This window comes from Schistocerca piceifrons, chromosome 3 (assembly GCF_021461385.2).
Source record: "Schistocerca piceifrons isolate TAMUIC-IGC-003096 chromosome 3, iqSchPice1.1, whole genome shotgun sequence".
Lineage (NCBI taxonomy): Eukaryota > Metazoa > Arthropoda > Insecta > Orthoptera > Acrididae > Schistocerca > Schistocerca piceifrons.
In genome coordinates this window covers 646,465,212-646,491,386 of record NC_060140.1, presented here as the reverse complement: position 1 = coordinate 646,491,386, position 26,175 = coordinate 646,465,212, and the positions used below count along the sequence as shown (strand labels likewise).

General features: G+C 45.2%; 1 protein-coding gene across 1 annotated transcript in view; it reads left to right on the top strand.

Annotated features, from left to right (window-relative positions):
- Positions 1-3,495: 3,495 nt before the first annotated feature.
- Positions 3,496-26,175, top strand: part of LOC124788926 (trypsin delta-like) — a 28,127-nt gene continuing 5,447 nt past the window's right edge. Inside the window, exon 1 of the mRNA XM_047256210.1 lies at positions 3,496-3,972. Within this exon, the coding sequence (XP_047112166.1) occupies positions 3,496-3,972 (477 nt within the window). The remainder of the gene's footprint in view (positions 3,973-26,175) is intronic.

Below are 26,175 nucleotides of genomic sequence, written 5' to 3'. Positions count from 1 at the left end.
TCCCCTATCTCTTCTAAATCGACTCTTGTTTCTTCTTCTATCACATCAGACAAATCTTCACCCTCATAGAGGCTTTCAATGTATTCTTTCCACCTATCTGCTCTCTCAGCTGCATTTAATAGTGGAATTGCCGTTGCACTCTTAATGTTACCACCGTTGCTTTTAATGTCACCAAAGGTTGTTTTGACTTTCCTGTATGCTGAGTCTGTCCTTCCGACAATCCTATCTTTTTCGATGTCTTCAGATTTTGTATTTCTGTATTCCTGATTTTCCCGGAACATTTTTGTACCTCCTCCTTTCATCAATCACTTAAATATTTCTTCTGTTACCCATGGTTTCTTCGCAGCTACCTTCTTTGTACCTATGTTTTCCTTCCCAACTTCTGTGATGGCCCCTTTTTAGAGATGTCCATCCCTCTTCAACTGTACTGCCTACTGTGCTATTCCTTATTGCTGTACCTATAGCGTTAGAGAACTTCAAACGTATCCCACTTCTTTGCGTATTGATTCTTCCTGACTAATGTCTTGAACTTCAGCCTACTCTTCATCACTACTATATTGTGATCTGAGTCTCTATCTGCTCCTGGGTACGCCTTACAATCCAGTATCTGATTTCAGAATCTCTGTCTGACCATGATGTAATCTAATTGAAATCTTCCCGTATCTCCCGGCCTTTTCCAAGTATACCTCCTCCTCTTGTGACTCTTGAACAGGGTATTCGCTATTACTAGCTGAAATCTGTTACAGAACTCAATTATTCTTTCTCCTCTTTCATCCCTTGTCCCAAGCCCATATTCTCCTGTCACCTTTTCTTGTACTCCTTCCGCTACAACTGCATTCCAGTCGCCCATGACTATTAGATTTTCGTCCCCCTTTACATACTGCATTACCCTTTCAATATCCTCATACACTTTCTCTATCTGTTCATCTTCAGCTTGCGACGTCGGCATGTGTACCTGAACTATCGTTGTCGGTGTTGGTCTGCTGTCGATTCTGCTTAGAACAACCCGGTCACTGAACTGTTCACAGTAACACACCCTCTGCCCTACCTTCTTATTCATAACGAATCCTACACCTGTTATACCATTTTCTGCTGCTGTTGATATTACCCGATACTCATCTGACCAGAAATCCTTGTCTTCCTTCCACTTCACTGACCCCTACTATATCGAGGTTGAGCCTTTGCATTTCCCTTTTCAGATTTTCTAGTTTCCCTACCGCGTTCAAGCTTCTGACATTCCACGTCCCGACTCGTAGAACGTTATCCTTTCGTTGATTATTTCAATCTTTTTCTCATGGTAACCTCCCCCTTGGCAGTCCCTCCCGGAGATCCGAATGGGGGACTATTCCGGAATCTTTTGCCAATGGAGAGATCATCATGACATTTCTTCAATTACAGGCCACATGTCCTGTGGATACACGTTACATGTCTTTAATGCAGTGGTTTCCATTGCCTTCTGCATCCTCATGTCGTTGATCATTGCTGATTCTTCCGCCTTTAGGGGCAATTTCCCACCCCTAGGACAAGAGAGTGCCCTGAACCTCTATTCGCTCCTCCGCCCTCTTTGACAAGGCCGTTGGCAGAATGAGGCTGACTTCTTATGCCGGAAGTCTTCGGCCGCCAATGCTGATTATTTATCAAAAGTTAGGCAGTGGCGGGGATCGAACCCGGGACCGAAGACGTTCTGATTATGAATCAAAGACGCTATCCCTAGATCACGGGTAAAACCGTGTGTAGTACAAGATACAAATACAGTGTCAAACGTCAGTCAGACACACACAAATCAAGATAGGAAGCGAAGGAATTGCCTTGTCGTACACATGCTGGCACTTGTTGACGCCATGCCAACGTATTCTTCTTTTGAAATCCTCCTAACTATGGCCATACGCTACAGGTAGGTAGTTAAGGGTATCCGAGGCGCTGGAGGAGGAGCTCGGAAATCCAACGAACAATTTTGTTCAGTGGCTTGAAATTTTGCCTTATACTACATACTAAAGCGCCAAAGAAACTGGTACACTTGCCTAATATCGTTTAGGTACCGCGTGTGCATGCAGAAGTGCCGCAACACAACGTGCTTTATACTCAACTAGTGTGTGAAGTAAAGCTGGAGGGAAATGACACCATGAATCCTGCAGGGATGTCCTTAAATCCGTAAGAGTACAGGGGGGGGGGGGGGGTGGAGATCTCTGAACAGGACATTGCATGGCATCCCAGATATGGTCAATAATGTTCATGTCTGGAAGTGTTTAAACTCAGATGAGTGTTCTTGGAGCAACTCTGTAGCAGTTCTTGGAGTGTGGGGTGTCGCATTGTCCTGCTGGAATGTCCCAAATCCGTCGGAATGCACAATGGATGTTAATGGGTGGAGGTGATCAGACAGGTTGCTTACTTAGGTGTCACCTGTCAGAATCGTATCTAGATGAATCAGGGGTCCCATATCAGTCGAACTACGCACGCCCCACACCATTAAAGAGCCTCCACCAGCTTGAACAGTTCCCTGATGACATGCAGTGTCCATGGATTCATCTGCTCGACATAATATGAAAGGAGACTCGTTCCAGAAGGCAACATGTTTCTAGTCATCAACAGTCCAATGTTGGTGCTGACGGGACCAAGCGAGGAGTAAAACTTGGTGTCGTGCAATCATCAAGGGTACACGAGTGGACATTGGGCTCCTAAATCCCATATCGATGGTGGTTCGCACAATGACACTTGTTGATGGCCCAGCCTTGAAATTTGCAGCAATTTGCGGAGGGGTTGCATTTATGGTCACGTTAAACGATTATCTTCTGTCTTCGTTGGTTCCGTTCTTGCAGGACCTTCTTCCGGTCGCAGCGATGTCGGAGATTTGATGTTTTACCAGATCCTGATATTCATGGTACACTCGTGAAATTGTCGAACGGGAAAATCTCCACTTCACCATTACCTCGGAGATGCTGTGTCCCACCGCTCGTGCGCCGACTATAACACCACGTTCAAACTCACTTAAATCTTTATTACCTGCCACTGTAGCAGCAGTAATCGATCTAACAACTGCGCCAGACGCTTGTTGCAGACGTTGCTGACCGCAGCGCCGTATTCTGCCTGTTTACATATCTCTGTATTTGAATACGCATGCCTATAGTAGTTTCTTTGGAGCTTCAGTGTAGAAGGTTCAAAGTATCTTTTAAGTCAACAAACAGCAACTGATTTTTTGAAACAGAGATGTTACCACTTAAGTGTTCGGTTTCCCCGCGCGCTGTGAAAATGGAACGGTAGAGAAATGGTGTGAAAGTGGTTCAATGAACCATCTTCTAGATACCTGAGTGTGGAGAGCAGAGTATGTGGATGTGTTAACTTGACCAAAATTCCGAAACAGAGTGTAACAAACACTTCGCTTCAGTTAACTTTTTTAACTGTGAGAAACGTACTGATGGGCGAGGTTTCACTTTACCGATATGACGGGCCTTTGTAAATGCCTACAGGGTCGCAGCCGTTGGCGGACAAAGGGCCGAGATGCTGCCGTCAGCCGCCGCGCTGTGGCTGCTGGTGTCCGCATGCGGCGCCGTGCCGCCCATCTTGCTGCGCAGCCAGTGTTCGGCGCTCGGAGGCCACAACTCCCCTCCTATCAGCTCTACGCCGTACACGCCGTCGCTTCGGGGGCGCAGTATCCGAGTCGGAAGCCCCGTGGTGGGCAGCTTGCCGGCCGATATCTCGCAGTTCCCCTGGCAGGTGTCGCTGGAGGCGCTGGGCCGGCACGTGTGCGGCGGCTCTGTCATCAGCGAGACCTGGCTGCTGACGGCTGCGCATTGCTTCTCCCTGACTCAAAACAGAGGCCTGTCCGTCAGGGCCGGCACCTCCTCACGCGGCAGCGGAGGCACGCAGTTCAACGTGGCTCACAAGGTCCGCCACGAGAAGCACGGCCTCACCGCTGATTACGACATCGCTGTCGTCTCCATCTCGGGCTCATTTTTTGCTGACCTTAAAGTGAAGGTAATGTTAGCCTCAGTCGTTAAGTTTTAAGAGCCTAAGAAAAATGTGACGACCCGTGCTGGAACACATTTATGTTCCAAGACTGTGATACGACATTGCCAGCAGCATTCCCAGCAATACTCTCTTACTTTCGCGACACGCGCTACATGCTGATGTAAAGTTTTTTTGTGACTGACATTATACTAAGGGGACGTGGAATGCACATAACATTGTACATCTCTGTCCTCTAGATAGTAAACAACTTTGTGAAAGTCTCTCTCCCAGTGTGTCGCTACTTCAGCGTTGCTCAAAGTATCTTGATTGATGAGGAAGGACATAAAATCCACCAGACATCAGCTACAGTGTCTAGCTATATGTAGCTAATTGAATAAAATAATGGTAGAACGAGAACCCAGTCCAATTTGCAAACTTTTACTGTTTATTCATTAGATGACTAGTTATGGGCAGAGACCCATTTTCAAATCATTATGTGCAATGAATATTTACAGTGCATACAGTTATCTGTATGCACTGTAATGTTTGTTGCACATTTTAGACAGCTTCGGAAATGCCATTTTCAACTGTTTTATGATGGTTTGAAAATGGGTCTCGAGGCGAAACTACACTGCTGGCCACCGTAAATGCAACACCAAGAAAGACAAGAGGTAGCACAACAAAATTTATTTTGTAGATAACATGTTGAGCAAGTATCAAATGATTACGTTTACAGACGTCTGTGACATGTGGTTCCTGCCAGAATCAGTAGCCAGAGTAGCCGCCATTGTTGGAGATCACCGCTGCCACACGTCTCGGCATTGAGTCAAAGAGACGTTGGATGTGTTCCTGGGGTACAGCAGCCCAAGCAGCTTCCACACGTTGCCAAAGATCATCTGGTGTGGCAGCTGGGGATGTAATCTGGGTCACTCGTTGAGCAACCATGGACCACATGTTTTCTATCGGCGAAAGATCCGGAGAGCTAGCCGGCCAGGGAAGCAATTCAATCTGGTTATTGACGAAGAACCTTTGGACAATGCGTGCCACGTGTGGTCGCGCATTATCCTGTTGAAATATGGCTGTGGCCGAGCCCTGAAGGTAAGGAAGGACAACTGGCTCCAGCACCTCGGATATGTAGCGCCGGCTATTTAAAGTAGCGGCAATGCGTACTAGAGGCGTGCGAGAGTAATATCTAATACCGCCCCATACCATAATTCCCGGTGCAAGACCAGTGTGGCGGTGCATAATGCAGCTGTCCAGCATCCTCTCTCCACGGTGTCTCCACACTCGAATCCGACCATCGTGGTGCTGCAGACAGAAGCGTGCCTCGTCAGTAAAGACAACGTCATTCCATTCTGCCGTCCATATCCGTCTGTCATCACACCATTGGCGACGGAGACGTCTGTGGTTCTGCATCAATGGTAGACGAAACAATGGACGTCTTGCGGACAGACCACTCTGCTGTAAACGGCTTCGAATGGTAAGCGCAGACACTGGATGATGCGTTACAGACGCAATGTGCTGTGCTATGGTTCGGGATGTCACTGAGCGATCCGTCACTGCCATGCGCACAATTTGCCTATCAGCACGTGCAGTGGTGCACCGAGGTGAATGCGATCGACCACGTCGGTCCGTCGTACCCTCCTGCATCCAACGGTCACATATCCGCATTACAGTTGTTTGGTTTCGTCCAACACGACTAGCGATTTCTCTGTATGATAATCCACAATCTCGGTAAGCCACTATCCTTCCTCTGTCGAACTCGGATACTTGATCAAAAGATGTTCGCTGTTGTCTACGAGGCATAACTGATCGTCTTGTGAAACAACCACAAGGTAAACACACGTGCCGAACGTACACTCGTCGAAATCGCCAAGCCTTAAATGGCGCTATGAGGTGGCGCCACAGGCGCGCGTGATGTGCGTCTGCGCTGAAATTCTAATCAGTTGCATATCTCATCGCTGCAAACTCATGGTGTAAATTTCACTTGATTCGGATGCTTCCTTCAGGGTGTTGCATTTACGGTGGCCAGCAGTGTAAGTTTGCAACTTGGACTGCTTTTTCGTTGTACTGATTAACAAGCTGCCCCACCAAGCTGGAAGTTCGTAAAATAATGGTATGGTATACTTGTCCTTTCCATTATTGTGACGGTGTATCGTTTCACAACACTTGTGAGAGTACTCTGTAGTTTATTGTTCAATACAACTCGGTACAGGAATATACGGAAAAATCGCGAGAAATGAGTGCTTGCAGATGAATCCAGATGCTAGCCAAGTTTGCAGGTTGTGCTGTTGTATTTGACAACGAATAGCACTTGTGCGGTATCCTCAATACAATCCACGTGGTCAATACAGTGCTGAGTGTGTGCGTTATTTCTTAGCTAAGTGAATTCGAACGTAGGCGAACTGTTAATGCTCGTGTGGTGGATGCTTTCGTAATCAAAGGAGCCGAAGTGTTTGGTGTTCCCAGAGTAACCCTTCCGAAGATTTATACCAGACACACGGAAAGCGGAGAAATCAGCATCTGGTAAGTCACGAAGCGGAGGAAAGTTTGTGTTTAGTGATTGTGGTAGACAGTCTTTGTAGAGAAATGTGACGAAAATTGAGACGACGACAGCTGCAAAACTCAGTACGGAACTGAATGGCGCGCTCCCGAAATCTGTTAGCACGAAAACAACATGAACGGGACTCCATAAACATGGAATTTCAAGGTGCGGTGAAATTACAAAACTACTCATTACTGATGTAAATGATCGTAGCAGGAAAAAGTGATGCCGAAGGTATTAAACACGGACTATGACGTACTAGAAGAAAGTTACTTGGTCGGATGAGTCTAATTTCACATTCTTTCGAATTTCTCGCAGGTTTTGCTCCGAAGAGTGAAACATGGTGGGGCTCGGTGGTAATTGCGACAGCCGTATCGTTATACTCTATGGGACCTATGGTTATTCTGCAAGGTCGCATACTGCCAAGGATTATGTGACGATTTCTGGGCAACAGATTCATCTCATCGTGCAATGTTTGTTCCCTAGTGTTGATGCAGTGCTCCAAGAGGAGAAGACCCCCGTTCACGTAGGTATCATCGTCCATGACTGGTTTTCTGAGCCCGAGAATGAATTTTCACGTCGTCTCTCGGCACCACTTTCAGCAGATCCCAATGTAATTTTGCCTTTGTGGTCTTCTTTGGAGAAAATGGTCCATCATCACAATCAACTTCCATAATCGTTATCTGAACTTGCCACTATTTTACAGGGAAAGTCGTGAAAGATTCCCTTTAAAATCATAAAGGAACTGTATTTATCCATTCCAACGCGGATGGAAGCTGTTTTGAATGCCAAAGGGCTTCCTGCAACGTATTATGCATAGTAATGTGTTGTGTTTTGGTGTTCTGTCCATCGCTGTAAAAAGTGAATAAAAAGTGAACGGTGGAGTCGTAGCCACCTGTGTTTCCTACATCTTTTACAGGTTCAAAACACGTGACACCTTCAGATTAGCTCTTCATTCTTGTCTAAGCTTCATGGGGTGCTATTGTACGACACGAAAGTAGCTCATGGCATATATCAATATGTGTAGTGGTTTCTCTGCTGTTCACGATGTAATATAAATGACCTGGCAAAAACGTCTACATTTCTTAGTGTACCTTGTTCGAGAATCGCTACGAACCACAGAATGACTAGAACATCGACCATATTCAAAATATTCTGCATTGCGTAACAACTCCGAAAACTGATACGAGGACTGGCAAAAGACTCTCGATATCAACGTAAAGAGTAAGAAATGACGTGACGACCTCATACTGCACAGGCGTCAAGAACCCTAGAGGGTTTAGCATAGAATCAACACGGCATTCAAGCCATGGGAAAGGGAGATACCAGACTCGGATTTACTTTAAGCATCATAATAAAGGAAAGTTCACACACAAAAGACGACCCTTGTGAGTTGGATTGATAGGAGAGGTTAACAAAATCGAAAGACGAGTTGTGTGCTTCGTCACGGTGAAAGTTTAGTAGGCATGAGTACGTCACACATCCGCTCTACAAACTGTGGTGCGAGGCGTTAAGAGAAGGCGTCGTGAAACGTGGGAAGCTTTTATTTACACAATTCCGAGACCGCAAGTCGTAAAATTAGTCAAATTTGTATCTCACGTAATGTCCACGTGACAGTATTGGGACATTTTGTGTTTATAGAGAAGGATAGGGACAATAGCCTTTCGGAAATACCGTCGGCGCAGAAAGCGGAAGGCACAAATACAATGCGATCCCTACGCCACAGGCTATTCGGTGGCTTGTCGGGTACAAATGTAAATGGCCGCTGGACAGGTAAGTACCTTCCAGCACAAACTGATTTAACTGAATTTAATACTAGCCACGTTTTCACGTCCACTAACGAATGAAGTCCGCCTCCAAATTACTCCATGCGTTGTGTTCTCATTTTCTCTTCAGTTGTGTATTTTTTTTAAGTGACATCTACTCTCCTTAGATTAGGTCATCGTCTTGATCTGTAATTATCTTTAGGAAATCTTCGATCAAATGCAATCCTCCATCCTTGATCTAATTGCCTGTATAGGAGAACCACCCAAGCGTTTCATTTTCAATACGTTCTTCATTATGTGTCCATTCCAGTCTCTTTCTGGATCATTCTGTTTGTTTCCCTGCTCCTTGTAGTGATACACAACACCAATATCTCTGTCGACTGCTGGCAAAACCTAAGTTTATGAACAGTTTTTGCATCAAGATCCATGTCCAGCTGTCATGTGTCAAAACTGACAACATACGCCAATTTATAAATGTCGGAAGTTTAATTCTGAGCAAACAGATATTTTCTTCTTTTCTCCTCATTTCTTTCGAGGTCCATCTATTCATTAGCTTCAACCGCCCCATATAGGAAACCAGTCAGCTGCTGTGAAGGTAAAATCCTCCTGGGTGAGTAAGACGTACCTTGCTGCTCTTTAAACATTTTCTCCAAAATTCCGTGTTTTAATCCTTCAGCTGGAATCGTCCTCAAACGTCTTCTGGCGCCCGCAGGTTGTTAAATGTTCAGTTATCACCTTGTGTTACTGATTAATAAGTTAATAATAGTAATTAAAATATACCGATCAACGGACACACGGTGGTTATAAGCTTTCGCTTCTTGAGCCAGTGCAGACGGAAAACTGTTTACCGTATGGATACCGAACACTACTGGAATGATATTCAGACTGTGAACTGCAGGATTTGTGTCGTAAATAGTGTTAGTGTCATGACTTGCCGTTCGTGCTGGTGCTGGCATGGCGATGTAGGGTTGAAAAGGAAGTACCGATGTGCATTACAGTTTCAGACAGTCAGCATGGGTCTGGACAAGGTGAGCAGGGCTCTATTCGTAAAGCTGTTTTATCAAAACAATAGCAACAGCGCCGCAACTCTTTGCGAGTTCGACCTGTTAAAGGGATACAGAGAGGTTCTTTTTCCGAACCAGGCTAGAAGAAAGTTATTCGGAAGTTCAAATCAACTGGCGATTTGATAATTGCTCCCAGGAGAGGCCGTCGGTCGATTGTGCCAGAAATTGTTGAAGATAGTGTTATCATTGCTGAGAATCTTGGACGCAATGTGCGATCTACAAGCAGTGTACGAGATGTGTCACAACAGCTGAACATTTCATCGTCCATCACGTGAAAAGTGCTTCTAACAGTTGTGAAACGGTATCTGCAGTGCAGTTCCGGGCCATTGTGAATGATGATGATCGTCACATTGAGCAACGTTTGTAACATGAAACGTAAAAACCGTACGCAATTGAAACATGTGTAAATTAAAAAGGGTTCCTTTCAATGGTTTATTTTTTATTTCTCTTGCGCATGTTCTTTCAAACGTTGCCACGAAATTGGACTGTCCTGCGATCACTCGTTTTTCGGGGGCCTCCCAAGTAGCGAAAGAGTAACTCTAGCCACCCTGAACATGATGATCACTGCTTACCACGAAACTGAATGCCGCCAGGAGGCACTATGGGCGCATGATGCGGCAAGTAAAGAATATTTGAGAGGAACGAGAAGAATGGATAATCATTCTAGCGGAAATAAGGGTCACAAATGGCAAATCCACTGACAAATAGCTGGGAACGAGCATCTCGGAAACGGCTAAGCTGGTCGACTGTCTCAATACTACTGTCGTGAGCACGAATATAAAGTGGTTGCAGATGGTGAAATCACAAGTTGGCGGCAAGGTGTTGGACATCCACGTCTCAGAACGTGGAGGTCGGACGCTTGTCATCTCTGTAAAATGGGACAAGTAACGACGTAATGCGGCAGACCTGATGAAAGACAACAATTCTGTAGACAGAACTTTTAGGATCACACTGTTCGGTGCATATTATTGTACATGGAACTCTTCAAGAGACGATAACTATGTGTTTCCACGTTGACCCAACGACATCGTCCATTACTGTTGCAACAGGCAGAGGATCGTGAATGGACCGTGGATAAGTGTAAACATATCGCCTGGTCATATGAAACATGTTCCTTGTTACAGCAGGTCGATGGTCATATCCAGATACACCATCGTGAAGTCGAACAGCTGTTTGAAACATACCCTGTGGCATGGACAGTACTTCGAGGCCAGTATTCTGCTATGGGGAATTTAAACCGGCGATTCGACGAGACCTGTAGTAGTAATCAAAGGCCACGTGTCAACTGTGCTGCATTTGAACATTATTGGAGACGACGTGTATACCTTCATGCTCGTTGTCTTCTCTGATGACAAATGTACAAAGGACTTGACGAATCCGTGCCACGCAGACCTGCAACACGGGCCATGGTGTAGTTGCACTAGCGTGCAGATATATTTCAAGATGTGTAAATATCAGCCTCTCCATATTGAATTAATTTACGCCTGTAGACAGGCAGTCCAGTGAACGGATTTTCTGCTGCGCGCGTTCTAGGCAATTCTTGTTCTCCAACTGCCAGCACGTATGAACGTTTGCCGTGTCACAAACTGTGCCCATATTGAGCACCTTTAGTGTCAGCTAAAAACTTACACTACTATGGGTAAAAAGTTCTTGTTTTATTTGTTGCATCAAGTTCGGGTCAAACTCCAATCTTTCGATAATTGTCCCCATTATCGTCGCCAGGGACTAAGAGTGCTTGTCGGGAACTGGCGAGGTTCCCACTTTTATACCAACTACCTGGCATCCGATTGGCTATAGTACCGTAATGATGACAACACAGAAATGGCGGTGCTGAGCTGGCGCCCTCCATGTCTATAGATTTTTTACTGTACTCTCTATTGATTGTTGTTCACAGCGCTGTCCCTCGCATTAGGCGTTAAAGTGAGAGAAGAAGCCTTCGTCTAACATGGCTTCCATTTTGCGGTGCAACAACGTAGAGTCGTAAACAAAGAAGGGATATGACCAGTCCTCCGGCCACCCAGAACAATTGTAAATTTCCGTGGTGTCTGTAATGTATGGCGTGTGTACGGTGTAGTTGCCTAATGTTGTCTCCGCAATGGAATTCTTGCGCCTACAAATGATAAAGATGATTCTTCCATTGAGAGTTTACACCTACGGATTCCCATAAAACGAGGTATCATAGTTTTACTTCATTTATCATCTTTGTCGTGATGGCACTAGAATGAATTACAGCCTGGAAACCATAAATTATTAATTATGGGGAAAAATATGCAGCTTGCAAGAAAGTGTGTAAATATGAAACCCACAACGTCGAATTGTACTCTACAATTTCGCGATTGGCAGAAAGAATGTTTGACTGATCTTAGACTGCGCCCCCCCCCCCCCCCCCGCCCCCTACTGGTTCCCAGTCACCTGTTATTAAATGGACACAAAGTTGGCTGATACTGACCAGCGGTTAGAAACGAAACACATTCATCCGGACCCGCACTTTCAGAAAAATGCAGTGGACATTCAAATGAAACTCAACACATTTATGGTGAGTATTTCCCCTTCTCCCAAACTGAAGTGCGCATATCACTTATTGAGGTAGGGAAATCAATTGTCTTCCACCGATGATCTGATCACGAGAGCGTTGGTCACTGTGAAGATGATGTTCCTGATACACCTGTAGTTTTGTGTCTACATAGTGGACGCAATATGCCCTCTGCAAACTCCAGTAGAAGACAGAAGATTTCTGTTTTCTTACTAGCCAGGAACAGAATTTTGACTCAAGTATTCTCCTATAAAGGATCACTTCAGTGTCATATCCCACAGAAATCTAAACAATCATCATTCACGTAAACAGAATAACAACTCTTACAGCGAAATGACTTCACATGCTCTCCGTGTCGAACTTCTCAGTCTAATCACCAGATTGTCCTCTGTGGCTGTCGGCGGTGAAGTCTCTCTGTTGATCCCGTGAGAGAACTGTTTTCGATCTTTCCAGGCAGGGAAGAGGCAGGGAAGTGCCCTTGTTGATCCCTGGATGGAAGTGTTCTGTCCATGACACACCCCCTGTAAAACATGATGTCTACAGTTACACTCAGATAACGAATCGCAGTCACCATTACAAAGACATTATCTCCCATCACATGGGTTATGAATCAGCTAGCCAATCACATGCAGCTCCTACCCCTTTCAGAAGATTTTCTGGAAGTGTCCATTTGCCCTCCTATTACCTTAGCATTCCACCAATAAAAACACGTCTCTGCTTTTCATAGGGAAACTTACCTCAGCGCTTTCTGTGAGATGATTTCTTGATGTCAACGTGCGACCATCGTTTTTGATCCTGAGCATTCCTTCAAACTAAAAGGGTGTCTTTTCACCCTGTTCCTTTCCCGATACTCTTCCTCCAGGTACGCTATTCTGAAACTTTTTCCGTCCACCAGAGAGCAACCTCCCATCCGCTCTGTGCTTGCTACAATGGATCTGTGGCCTTGAGCATTGTCAACTGCTGCCTCCACACTCAGCTCTCTCTCAAGGTAGTAATTTTCCACAGCTGCAGAACGCAACAAGTCTCTTTCCAGCTGCTCTTTAGCCGACAGCGGCGTCTGAGGAACGCGTGGGCCGATTCACTCTTTGTCAGTGCTCAGTTCCACTTAACTCCCAGACATGCAATTTTACAGAAATTGTTATTATATGATGATAGCCAGTATCAGCCACTGAAATGATTAATAATCTGATTATACAGTTCAAACAGTGATCCAATATAAATGTAAATCTAATGTAATATCAAATGTATGGTGGCAAAATCTTACCGCCTTACAAAATTAAATACACTCCTGAAAATTGAAACAAGAACACCGTGAATTCATTGTCCCAGGAAGGGGAAACTTTATTGACACATTCCTGGCCTCAGATACATCACATGATCACACTGACAGAACCACAGGCACATAGACACAGGCAACAGAGCATGCACAATGTCGGCACTAGTACAGTGTATATCCACCTTTCGCAGCAATGCAGGCTGCTATTCTCCCATGGAGACGATCGTAGAGATGCTGGATGTAGTCCTGTGGAACGGCTTGCCATGCCATTTCCACCTGGCGCCTCAGTTGGACCAGCGTTCGTGCTGGACGTGCAGACCGCGTGAGACGACGCTTCATCCAGTCCCAAACATGCTCAATGGGGGACAGATCCGGAGATCTTGCTGGCCAGGGTAGTTGACTAACACCTTCTAGAGCACGTTGGGTGGCACGGGATACATGCGGACGTGCATTGTCCTGTTGGAACAGCAAGTTCCCTTGCCGGTCTAGGAATGGTGGAACGATGGGTTCGATGACGGTTTGGATGTACCGTGCACTATTCAGTGTCCCCTCGACGATCACCAGTGGTGTACGGCCAGTGTAGGAGATCGCTCCCCACACCATGATGCCGGGTGTTGGCCCTGTGTGCCTCGGTCGTATGCAGTCCTGATTGTGGCGCTCACCTGCACGGCGCCAAACACGCATACGACCATCGTTGGCACCAAGGCAGAAGCGACTCTCATCGCTGAAGACGACACGTCTCCATTCGTCCCTCCATTCACGCCTGTCGCGACACTACTGGAGGCGGGCTGCACGATGTTGGGGCGTGAGCGGAAGACGGCCTAACGGTGTGCGGGACTGTAGCCCAGCTTCATGGAGACGGTTGCGAATGGTCCTCGCCGATACCCCAGGAGCAACACTGTCCCTAATTTGCTGGGAAGTGGCGGTGCGGTCCCCTACGGCACTGCGTAGGATCCTACGGTCTTGGCGTGCATCCGTGCGTCGCTGCGGTCCTGTCCCAGGTCGACGGGCACGTGCACCTTCCGCCGACCACTGGCGACAACATAGATGTACTGTGGAGACCTCACGCCCCACGTGTTGAGCAATTCGGCGGTACGTCCACCCGGCCTCCCGCATGCCCACTATACGCCCTCGCTCAAAGTCCGTCAACTGCACATACGGTTCACGTCCACGCTGTCGCGGCATGCTACCAGTGTTAAAGACTGCGATGGAGCTCCATATGCCACGGCAAACTGGCTGACACTGACGGCGGCGGTGCACAAATGCTGCGCAGCTAGCGCCATTCGACGGCCAACACCGCGGTTCCTGGTGTGTCCGCTGTGCCGTGCGTGTGATCATTGCTTGTACAGCCCTCTCGCAGTGTCCGGAGCAAGTATGGTGGGTCTGACACACCGGCGTCAATGTGTTCTTTTTTCCATTTCCAGGAGTGTAGATGTTGCGACCAGTAAATAATAATGTCGGCTTGCGTGCACTAGGAATTTATAACATAGTTGTGAGTGTGGCAAATGTTATGTGGATGTGGACCAGTCTATATGGACTGTTGCCAATCGCTGTGGCAAGCATCAGCGTCACCTTAAATACAGGTATCTGGCTAAATGAGCTGCGGTTTCTTTTCTTCATTATTATGGCTGTCAGTGATACAGTGTTCCACATTTTAACCGACATAATTCTTAAAAATATAACAAAGATGAGAAGAAAACATGATGACCCTCATTTTAAAACAAAGAAGATCAAAGATGGACAGCTAAAAAGACGAAAATATACACAATTTAAAAAATGTTGCAACGTGGTGAGTTTCTTTTACGAAAAAGCACCGCAGCACTCCACTTTCACATAAAATATGAAGAACCTACATTGCTTGAGAAGTATTTTGGGAGGAGATAATGCATTTTATGGTCCTGAGTGATGTAGGTACAAAAGACAAGGATCTGTTGACAATAAATCTATGGAGATGAAGGTAGTTGTTTGGGAGGACAGTGGGAAGACAGAAGATGGGAATGTGAGAGGATGAGGAAGAGTTTGGTGTGTGGGTGGGGTATCAGCCACAAGAAGAATGGAATGGAGATCAATGGAGAGGGTAAAGAAGAGAAGAGCCCTGATGTGGAGTGGGATGGGTGGGAGGAGAAAGCCCGTAGGAAGGAGCAGATCTTATTGTCTGGGATAGAGAGTTGGTTGAAGTTGCCTTGGGGTACCATATGGAGTGTGTGTTGGTGTGGGGGCCTGTGGCATGTGTTTGGAAATGTTCACAACAATATGTTTCATGATCATAGGGTAGAAAAATTGGTTATTAGAATGTAGTCTGCAGTTAGTATAGCCAGGTAAAGATAAAAAAAATGGACATTTAAGTCTTTAAAAATGAAAATGAAAACTGCAATATTAGTTAAAATGAAGCATGCACTTTCACTAAAGAGCTGAAGAGCGCGCTGAGTAAAGAAACTCTGGGCAGATCAAGCATTTGAGTGATGGTAGGTATAAATTCAGATGTCGTTGGTTAGTGTATGTAGAAATAGGAACGTTAATAAGTTGCGTGTTGTGAAATATGGAAGGAAGAATGAGTATAGTGGGAGAACAGGGCTGTAGTTCTGATAAGGAAAGGGAGGGAATGAAATGGAAAGTGAAGAGAGAGGGCGAGCCCTGATGTGGAGTTGGTTTGTGTATGTAGAAATAGGATGGCGAGTAAGTTGCGTGTTGTGAAATATGGAAGGAAGAAAATGTTCAAATGTGTGTTAAATCTTATGGGACTTAACTGCTAAGGTCATCAGTCTCTAACTTACACACTACTGAACCTAAATTATCCTAAGGACAAACACACGCACCCATGCCCGAGGGAGGACTCGAACCTCCGCTGAGACCAGCCGCCCAGTCCATGACTGCAGCGCCTAAGACCGCTCGGCTAATCCCGCGCGGCTATGGAAGGAAGAATGAGTCTAGTGGGTAAGCAGGGCTGTAGTTATGATAAGGAAAGGGAGGGAATAAAATGGAAAGTGAAGAGAGAGGGGAGCCCTGATGTGGAGTGGAGATAGGTGGAAAAAGCTATGGCTGGTTGGATGGATAAATATCGAAGCAGATTTCGTCGTTTGGGAGAGGGGGTCTGTTGAAGTTGCATTTGGATACGATATGAAGTCCATGTAGATGCAAGACCAGTAGGTCGTTTTTGTAAAGGTGCAGCAACGTCCCAGGATTGGTGATCAGAGGGGAAACAATGGAGTTATTTGAATGTAGTTTGAGGGTAATATAGGAGTTAAGTACATGGAGTGCATGGTGTTCGAGGATATGGAAGGACTTATGGGAATCTGTCAGTGTCAATTAAATTCATCAACAGCCATGTAGCTTGTTGTTTTTTTTAGGGCTACCAGTTTCAGCATTTCACCACGCCATCTTCCGGCCCCATATGCAGCTCTCCAGATAAAGGAAAATGTCATATGGAGCCATAAATCTCTGGATGTTGCGAATCCAATCATTACAACAGTGCTTCATTCGAAGACTTGAAGTCTTCGAATGAAGCACTAGTGTAACAATTGAATTCACGACATCGGTAAGGTGGTGATGGTAGTGGACACCTTTTTTGGCAGTGTCAGGATGGGAATTTGAAGAATCAACCTTGATAAAGTGGTGGTAGATAAGGGATCTGTCTATAAGGAGAAGGCCTATGGTGGTAGCAGATTCAGAGAAGACACAGACGAGACGAGTGGGGCCAAGGTCATTATTGATATGAAGGGCCTTTCGATTTTGTTCAATTTAGATGTCACTTCCTCAGAAAGGACACAGCCGAAGTGAGTAGGGCCAAGGTTACTATTGATCAAAATGGTTCAAATGGATCTGAGCACTATGGGACTTAACATCTATGGTCATCAGTCCCCTAGAACTTAGAACTACTTAAACCTAACGAACCTAAGGACATCACACAACACCCAGTCATCACGAGGCAGAGAAAATCCCTGACCCCGCCGGGAATCGAACCCGGGAACCTGGGCGTGGGAAGCGAGAACGCTACCGCAGGACCACGAGCTGCGGACTACTATTGATCCAAAGAGCTTATCGAACTTCTAAATAAGGTGGTTTTCCAACTCAAATGCCACTTCTTTAACCGTGATATCAACTTTAACCTTTGTGATGCTGGAAGGATGGCAGGAGGATTGGGCTGTTTAGCCATGGATGTGGTGGTAAGAGGTGTTTAGGAGGAATTGGGACCAAAAGCAATGCAAGAAATTTTGGAGAGAAGGGCAGTATGGGAATTGAGGTTCTGAACTGTAGTAGGATGAAGTATCGTACTTTCTTGAGATGATTGTTGGATGTGGAGACTTGTTAGGGACTTTTTTAAATTTCGAGGGTGAAGAATTTGGGTTTGAAGAACTTTGGAGAGGATGATGGTTTGGATGGTAGAGGAAAAAGTAGGAGGAGTAGGAGCTGTATCCATCTGCTGAGTGTTGTCAGTTTCGGTTTTCGGTTTTTAGATGCAGTAGAAGGAGAGATGTCAGTGGTTTGACGTTTTGTAGGTTTCTTAATGGCTGTTGGAGGGGAGGATGGTGAGGGATGGGATGAGGAAGGAAATGACGTTGTTGATGATTACCCTTCAACAGGACTTGATGTGGTCAGTGCAGTGATGTTCGATGAGGTGATGCTTGTGACATCAGATATTGCAACAATTACTCGATGGGCTATCACACGTGCGGCAGTGGTGGAGGTGGCTGGCGAGTCGATGCTGAAAGAGAAAAGTCAGGGGATTCTGGGGACAGACAGAGGTGCATACATAATTGCTGTACTAGGACAGAGTACGGTAGTCTACGTCTACGTCTACGTGATTACTCTGCTATTCACAACAAAGTGCCTGGCATAGGGTTCAATGAACCCTATGAGCTTTTTTTAAATAGATATGCTTTGCGTTTATTTTTGATGATTGTAGGTGTTACCAGCATTCAGCCTAGCAGCAACTGCCTTGTGGTCGCTGATCCCTGTATTCGTCACGCTACTCACTATTTGTCCAGGATTATTTGTTGCTACGAGGCCAAGTATGTTTTCGCAACCACTTGAGCTTCGTGTGGGTTCATGAACTAATAGTTGAAAATAATTATCCGAGAAAGCATTCAGTACAATTTCGGATGACTTTTTATGCCTACCGCCGGTTTTGAACGTATAATTTTTCCAGCATATCGAGGGCAGATTGAAGCCACCACCAACTATAACTGTGTGAGTGGGGTACCTGTTTGAAATGAGGCTCAAGTTTTCTTTGAACTGTTCAGCAACTATATCTTGTGAGTCGGGGGTAGGGGTGGGAGTCGGTAAAACGATCCAACCAATAGTTTTGTCCGATTGTCAATTATAACCTGTACCCATACCTTATCGCAGGAACTATCTACTTCATTTTTACTAAAAGGCAAACTACTTCTGACATCAATAAATACTCCACCTCCAACTGTATTTAATCTGTCCTTTCTGCACACTATTAGATCGCTTGAAAAAATTTTGGCTGAATTTATTTCCGGTTTAGGCAGATTTCTGTATTACTATTTGAGCTTCAGTGCTTTCAGTTAGGGCTTGGAGCTCTGGTTCTTTCCCAACACAGTTACGACAATTTAAAACTACAATACCGATTGTTTCTACAACTAACATACTGTGTTTCATCTGTCCCCCTTTAGACAGACGCCCTTTCTGTGGTTCCCTCAGACTCTCTAACCTAAAAACCGTCCTGTCTTTTCCATACGGCCCTAGCTACCCGTGTAGCCGCTTCCTGTGTGTAGTGTACTCCTGACCTATTAAGCAGAACCCAGAAACCCACTACCTGATGGCACAAGTCAAGGGAACTGCAGCCTACACTGTCACAAAACCGCCTGAGCCTCTGATTCAGACCCTCCACTTGGCTCTGCACCAAAGGACCACAATCGGCTCTATCGACGATGGTACAGATGGTGAGCTCCTCCTTAATCTCGCAAGCAAGACTGGCAGTGTTTGCCATTTCCGCTAGCCTCCAGAAACCAGAGAGAATCTCCTCCGATCCAAAGTGACACACGTCATTGGTACCAACATGAGACACCACCTGCAGCTAGCTGCAACCTGTACTCTTCATGGCATGTGGAAGCACCCTTTCCACATCCGCAATGACTACCCCCAGTATGCACACAGAGTGTAGAATGGCTTCCTTCCCCTCCTTGGCAGCCATGTTCCTAGGGGGCCCGATTACACTCCTAACATTGGAGCTCCCAACTACCAGCAAACCCACTCTGTGAGTGCCCAGACTTTGTGGGCCAAGAAGCTTCCTCTAGAACAGGCTGGCATCTGGCTGGAGACTTCGACAGCCACAGATAACGCCTGAAACCTGTTCGTCAAACGATCCAGTGAGACCCTACAATCGGCCCTCAGGAAGTTTTTCACTGCCTGCCAGACTTTGGAATGATCTCCCACTTGACCACAGGTGAGGGGTCAACCTCAGTGCAGGCAGTACCCAGGGTGGCCATAGCAGTGGACCTATTGGGGGACACGTGGGACATGCTCGACATCTGACCCCCACAATGATGCCCCTTGGCAACAGCCTCAAGCTGTGTGACGGAAGCCAACGCTGCCTGGAGCTGTGAGCGAAGGGTCGCCAACTCAGCTCGCATCTGTACACAGCAATCACAATTCCTAAGGGGATGGACGTGGGAGAGGGGGAGGGGGTTGGTTAGAGGACAGGCTCTATTTATTGACAGTGGGAGCAGGAGATGGAGAGGTGTGGATCATTGATGTAGTAGAGTGGTCCATGATGGAGGAGAGTGATGAATGGCGTTGGTGAGCAGCTGCCGAAACAGGGTGGTGACAGTGTTGACGCGCTGTGGTGATCTTGTGAACGGTGAGAATGTCTCTGACGTGACAGGGATGGAGGCATCTATCTCAGGCGTGCAGTGGCGGCGATAAACAGATGGAAGTGGCAGTGGTGACAAACCGACGATGATGCGGCGGTGACACTGATGGAGGTGAAGGCTGGCAGTGAATATGGGAGCTTGCACTGACCAGTGGCGAAGGCGAGATCTTGCTGTGACGATGATGACTAACATGGAATGCAATGGTGGGTATCACATGATGGTGGTGAAGCCACTGACACCTAGAGAGAACTGGCAGCAAAGGCGATGATGATTGAAAACAATGCCCTATCGGATTTTAAACCCTGAGAGCAGCCCAGTCAGTTCTTATTCGTGAGAGGAAGAGGGATTCCAACCCTCGAATAAGGGTCAGTTGTGGCTTTTTTTTAAATTGTGGTTTCATCGCTCTTGCCCCATATGCCGGCACAGTTCTGCACTTTTCAGCCAAGCGAATTATAAAAAAAATGACAATGAAAAATGCAAAAAAGTTTTGGGTTGTTCTATATTTGAAATTAAAAATCAAAGGATGGCAGGTAAAAAACGGAAATAAACAGGGTGTTTTACAAAACATGTTACAAATTATGGAGGCTGTAGAAGGGACTTAGTACGCAGAATTTCATTCAACGATGCTACGGAGTGTCAAAGCTACAGGTGCCGTCACCTGTAAATGTATATATATTCAGGATGATTTCGTGATGACGTTGCAAAGTTTATAGTATGATGGAGAAGGTTAAATGTATCAAACTGAGGCAAGGAACCAACGAGTAGAAAGCTATAAGCGAAAACCGTTGTCATACCTTTGACAGTGGAATACCTCTATTACGTTCAAAGATGATAGGATCGACCAAACCAAGGAACAGAGTACAGTATACATGGGCTCTAAATGCTTACTTTAAGGACTATGAGCATTTGCTCAATAGAGAAAATGTATTTCACAGTACTGAAGATGAACACGTGTTCATAGCTTCTGAGATAAGCATTTTAGAGTCCATGTTTCCAGGAGATTTTTTTCCTTGTTGTGGTCCATAGTACCACCTCTGAAACTACCCTACGATCTGAGCTTCAACACTACCAGTACATGTATTCCACTGTCAGAAGTATAACAACGGTTTTCGCTTATAACTTTCGACATGTTCGTTTAGAGTAAAGGAAACCTTACCTCAGATTGATGCACTTATCCTTCTCTATCGTCCTAGAAATTTTTTAACATCATCACTTAATCCATCTGTATATACATACATTTACAGTCACCGGCACCTGTAACTACGATGCTGTGTAGCTTTGTTGAATGACATTTCCGAACATGGTTTCCTATTTAAATACTGATGTACGAAGTCCTCTCTGTAACCTCTGTAAATATGTAGCATGACATTAATTGTGAAACACCCTGTATAGATTTTAAAAATATATTACAAGAAGGTGAAAATTCTTATGATTAAAACACCAAAGCATTCCTTTTTCACTTAAAATCTGATGGAGCTACATTAGGGTGAGAGGTGAGAGGTATTGCCAGAGAAGAAAGTATGTTCCATAGGATTGAGAGGTGTGAGTAGAAAGATAGAGCTCTAATAGGTAGGTAAGAGCTGAGGCGGGTAGTGGGAAATACAGTCGGTGGCAATAACACATAGTAAGGGGTAGTGAGTCGTGAGGGTAGGAAAGTGGTTGCAAGAGGAAATGGACTGGAACAGTAAGAGAAGGAAAGGAGACAGGATCGCTGATGTTGAGTGGGATAAGTGGGCAAGAGTTGAATTTGGTAGGAGGGATAAAAATCGGGACGGTTCTCATTGTCTGGGAGAGGGAATTGGCTGAAGTTTTTTGGTATAGTATGTGGAGTGTTTGTAGGTGTAGGGACGGAGGAATGTGTTTGTCAAGGCGAGGCAGCATACCAGGGTTCGTTATCAGACTAGACACAATGGGGTTAGTGGAGTCTAGTTTTCAGACAGTAGTTGAGTTGTAAGCTTGGTCTCCGGGTAGTGTCTTTAACTAGTAATTAAAACTTTCTCGGTCCTAGGTTGGAGCACAGCCACCGCTTGAATTCTGAAAAAAAGTCATCAGCATTGGCAGCCGAAAGCTTCTGGCATAAGGAGTCACCCTCATTCTGCTAACGGCCTCGTCAAAGCGGGAGGAGGAGCGGACGGAGGTTCAGGTCACTCTCTTGCCCTTCGGGTGGGTAACTGTCCCGAAAGGCGGAAGAGTCAGCAATGATCAACGGCATGAGACTATAGAAGGCAATGGAAACCACTACATTAATGACACATGATTGGCATCCATCGGGCATGTGGACTGTAATTGAAAAAGTGTTATAATGATCTCTCCATTGGCAAAGTTCCCCATTCGGAACTCCGGGAGGAAGCTGCCAAAGAGGAGGTGACCATCAAATGAAGACTGAATAACCAACGGAAGGGTAACGTTCTACGTGTCGGAGCGAGAAATGTTTGAAGCTGGAACGTGGTAGGGAAGCTAGAATATCTGAAAAAGAAAATGCGAAGGCTCAGTCTAGATATAGTGGTCGTCAGTGAAATGAAGTGGAAAGTGGACAAAGATTTCTAGTCAGATGAGTATAGGGTGATCACAGCAGCAGCATAAAATAGTATAACGGGAGTAGGATTCGTTATGAACAGCAAGGAAGGGTAGAGAATGAGTTACCGTGAACAGTTCAGTGATAGGGTTGGTTTCATCAGAATCGACTGCAGACGAACACCGGCAACGATAGTTCAGGTCCACATATCGACGTGGCAGGCTGAAGATGAAGAGACAGAGAAAGTGTATGAGGACGCTGAACGGGTAATTCAGCATGCAAGGGGAGACGGAAATCTAATAGTCATGGGGGACAGGAATGTGGTTATCGGAGAAGGTGTGGAAGAAAGCATTACTGGAGAATATGGGCTTGGAGAAAGACTGTTTGAGTTCTGCCGTAAATTTCAGCTGGTAAAGGCAGAGACTCTGTTCAATCATCACAAAAGGAGGAGGTCTACTTGGAAAAGGCCGGATGATACGGGAAGAATTCATTTAGATTACATCATGTCAGACAGAGATTCCGAAATAAGATACTGGATTATACTGTGTACCCAGGAGCACATGCAAACTCAGATAACACTTTAGTAGTGCTGAAGAGTATGCTGAAGTTTAAAAGATTAATGAAGAAGACACAGTACACAGAGAAATGAGACACCGAAGTACTAAGGTACGGTGAGATATGCTTGAAGTTCTCTAAGGCTATTCACACTGCAATAATGTACAGCTCAGTAGGCAGTTCAATTGAAGAGGAATGAACATGAATATAAAAGGGCAGTCACAGAAGCTATAAAGAAAAACATAGCCAGAAAGAAGGTAGCTGCGAAGAAACCATGGGCAACAGAAGGAAGTGTTCAGGAAAATTCCGGAATACAGAAACATAAGTCGCTGAGAGAAGAAATAAACAGAAAGTGCAGAGAAGCTGAGAGAAGAAATAAACAGAAAGTGCAGAGAAGCTAAGACGAAATGGCTGCATGGAAAATGTGAAGAAATCGAAAAACAAATGAGTGGCGGAAGGACTGTCTCATCATACAGAATAGTCAAATCAAAACAACCATTGGTGAGATTAAAGCAAGGTTGGTAACATTAAGAGTGCAATGGCAATTCCTCTGTTAAACGCTGAACAGAGGTGGAAAGATGACACCGACAGTCTCTATGAGGGCGACGATTAATCTGATGTGATAGAAGAAGAAACACGGAGTCTATATAGATCCAATATTAGAATCAAAATCTAAAAGAGCTTTGGAAGATTTAATATCGAGTAAGTCAGAAGGGATAGATAACATTCCATCAGAAATTCAGATGATGAAGTGGCATCAAGAGACTACTCACGTTCGTATGGAGAATGTGTGAGCCTAGCGATATCCCATCTGACTTTCGGAAAAATATTGTGCGCGCAATTCAATGCATCCATGTTTCATTCAAGAATAGTACATAAATGAATGGAAAATAAAATTGAGTATCTGTTAGATAACGGCCAGTTTGGCTTTAGGAAAGGTAAAGGCACTAGACAGACAGTTCTGACGTTGCTGTTGATAATGGAAGCAAAACTGAAGGAAATAAAGACACGAAGATGTTCGCAATTCCGAGGAAAACATGGATAAATACCATTAGTGAAAACACGATCTAGATCGCCATGATTATTTATTTAGGCCATCTTCAGAACAGGACCATCAGCTGAAATGATGTCCAGAAGAGTCATCAGACTTCAGTCACTGTAGTTTCAGTATTTTAAATAAAATAACCACCGCGATCTAGATTGTATTTTCACTAACTTTATATAGCTTACAAGATTGTCGTTTTCTATAAATATTACTAACAATAGGGGTAAGCCATAGGGATGTACAAGAGCTTAGAGGTAACAATGAGAGTGGAAGACCAAAAACGAACTGCTCGGATTAATAACGATGTATGACAGGGATGTAGTATTTCGCCCCTACTGTGGAATCTATACATCGAAACAATGACGGAATTAAAAGATAGTTTCAAGGATGGAGTTAATATTCAAGGTGAAAGATATCAGTGATAAGATTTGCTGGTGACGTTGCTATCCTCAGTGAAAGTGAAAAAGAATTACAAGATCTGCTGAATGGAATGAACAGTCTAGTGAGCACAGAATATGGACTGAGAGTAAATCGAAAAAACAAAAAAAACAGAAAAGTAATGAGAAGTGGCAGAAACGAGAACGGCGAGAAACTTCAGAGTAGGATTCATAATCAATAAGGGACGGAGAAAGGAGGACATAAAAAGCAGACTACCAGTGGTAAAGAGACCATTACTGGCCAAGAGAAGTCTACTAGTGTCAAACATAGGCATTAATCTGAGGAAGAAATTTGTGAGAATGTACGTTTGGAGCACAGCATTGTATGGTAATAAAACGTGGGCGGTGGGAAAACCGAAACAGAAGAGAATTGAAGCACTTGAGCTGTGATGCTACAGACGGATGCTGAAAATTAGGTGGACTGATATGGCAAGGAATGAGGAAAGGAATATATGGAAAACACTAGTAAGAAGAGGGGACAGGATTGTGGGGCATCTGTCAAGAATTCACGGAATAATTTCCACAGTACTAGAGGGAGCTGTAAAGGATAACTATAGAGGACGACAAAAATTGGGATACATCCAGCAAATAATTGAGGGCGTAGGTCGCAGGTGCTACTCTGTGATGAGGAGGTTGGCATAGGAGAGTAATTCTTGGTATTCCGCATAAAACCAGTCATATGACCAGTGACTCAAGAAAAAAGGAAATGAGATGTGAAGTTATTCAGTGTGGCTGGGGATAGGGGGACGGAGGGTGGAATTCGATAAATGGTAGGGGACCCAGGTGGGGGAAGGTAAATAGATGCAGAAAGCGAGACAGACTGCATGAAATTTGTGGATTTTGGGGGACTTGCTGAACTTTGATGAGGTGGGCATCCATACATAGTATTTGCGTAGCAGAGGATGGGATGAATCAGGGTTTTATAGATGTGGAGAAAGTTCGACCAGTTAGTAGTTTTAGTAGTTTTAGCCTATTGTGGACTCTGTTGGGTGCTTAGTAGGCGAGGTTTCCGCCTTAATTGCTGGTCTAGAGTTAGTCCAAAATATTTTAGTGTATTAGTATAGAACGGTTGTAAATGACAAGGCGAAAGTCGTGGAGGCGAAAGGTGAGGGTGGTTTGTCCTATAATTATCGCTTGGGTATTGGAGGGTTTGATCTTGAGGAGCCATTGGTTACAACAGGAGGTAAACTGAGGTGGATTTGGACAGATCGTTGGAATCTCTGCATTTTAGAATAGGGGCGAGGAAAGCGGTATCAGCAGAATGTTGAAGGAGGTGGACTGGTGGCGGTGATTTGTATATCAGTAGTATAGAGGAGATAAACAAGAGAAGACAGAACAGAGCCTTGGGGAACTCCTGCAGTCTAATGGAAGGTATGGGACTTGGTGTTGCTAATAGTGATAAGGGATCCGCTATTAGATAGGAACGATGCAACAAGGTTCACATAGTTAATTCGACGCTCGAATGTCTAGAGTTTGGAAGGAAGACCGGAATGCTGTGTATGGTCACGGGGTTTTTTTAGGTCGAGGGAGACAAAAGTAGCGCATTTACGGGAGTTGAGTTGGTGGGGTAGGCGGTCGGTGAGGTGCAGGAGCCGATCATTGGAGAATAAACGGGGACCGAATTCGCAGAGATTAAAGGGAAGAAGGTGGTGTTGGCT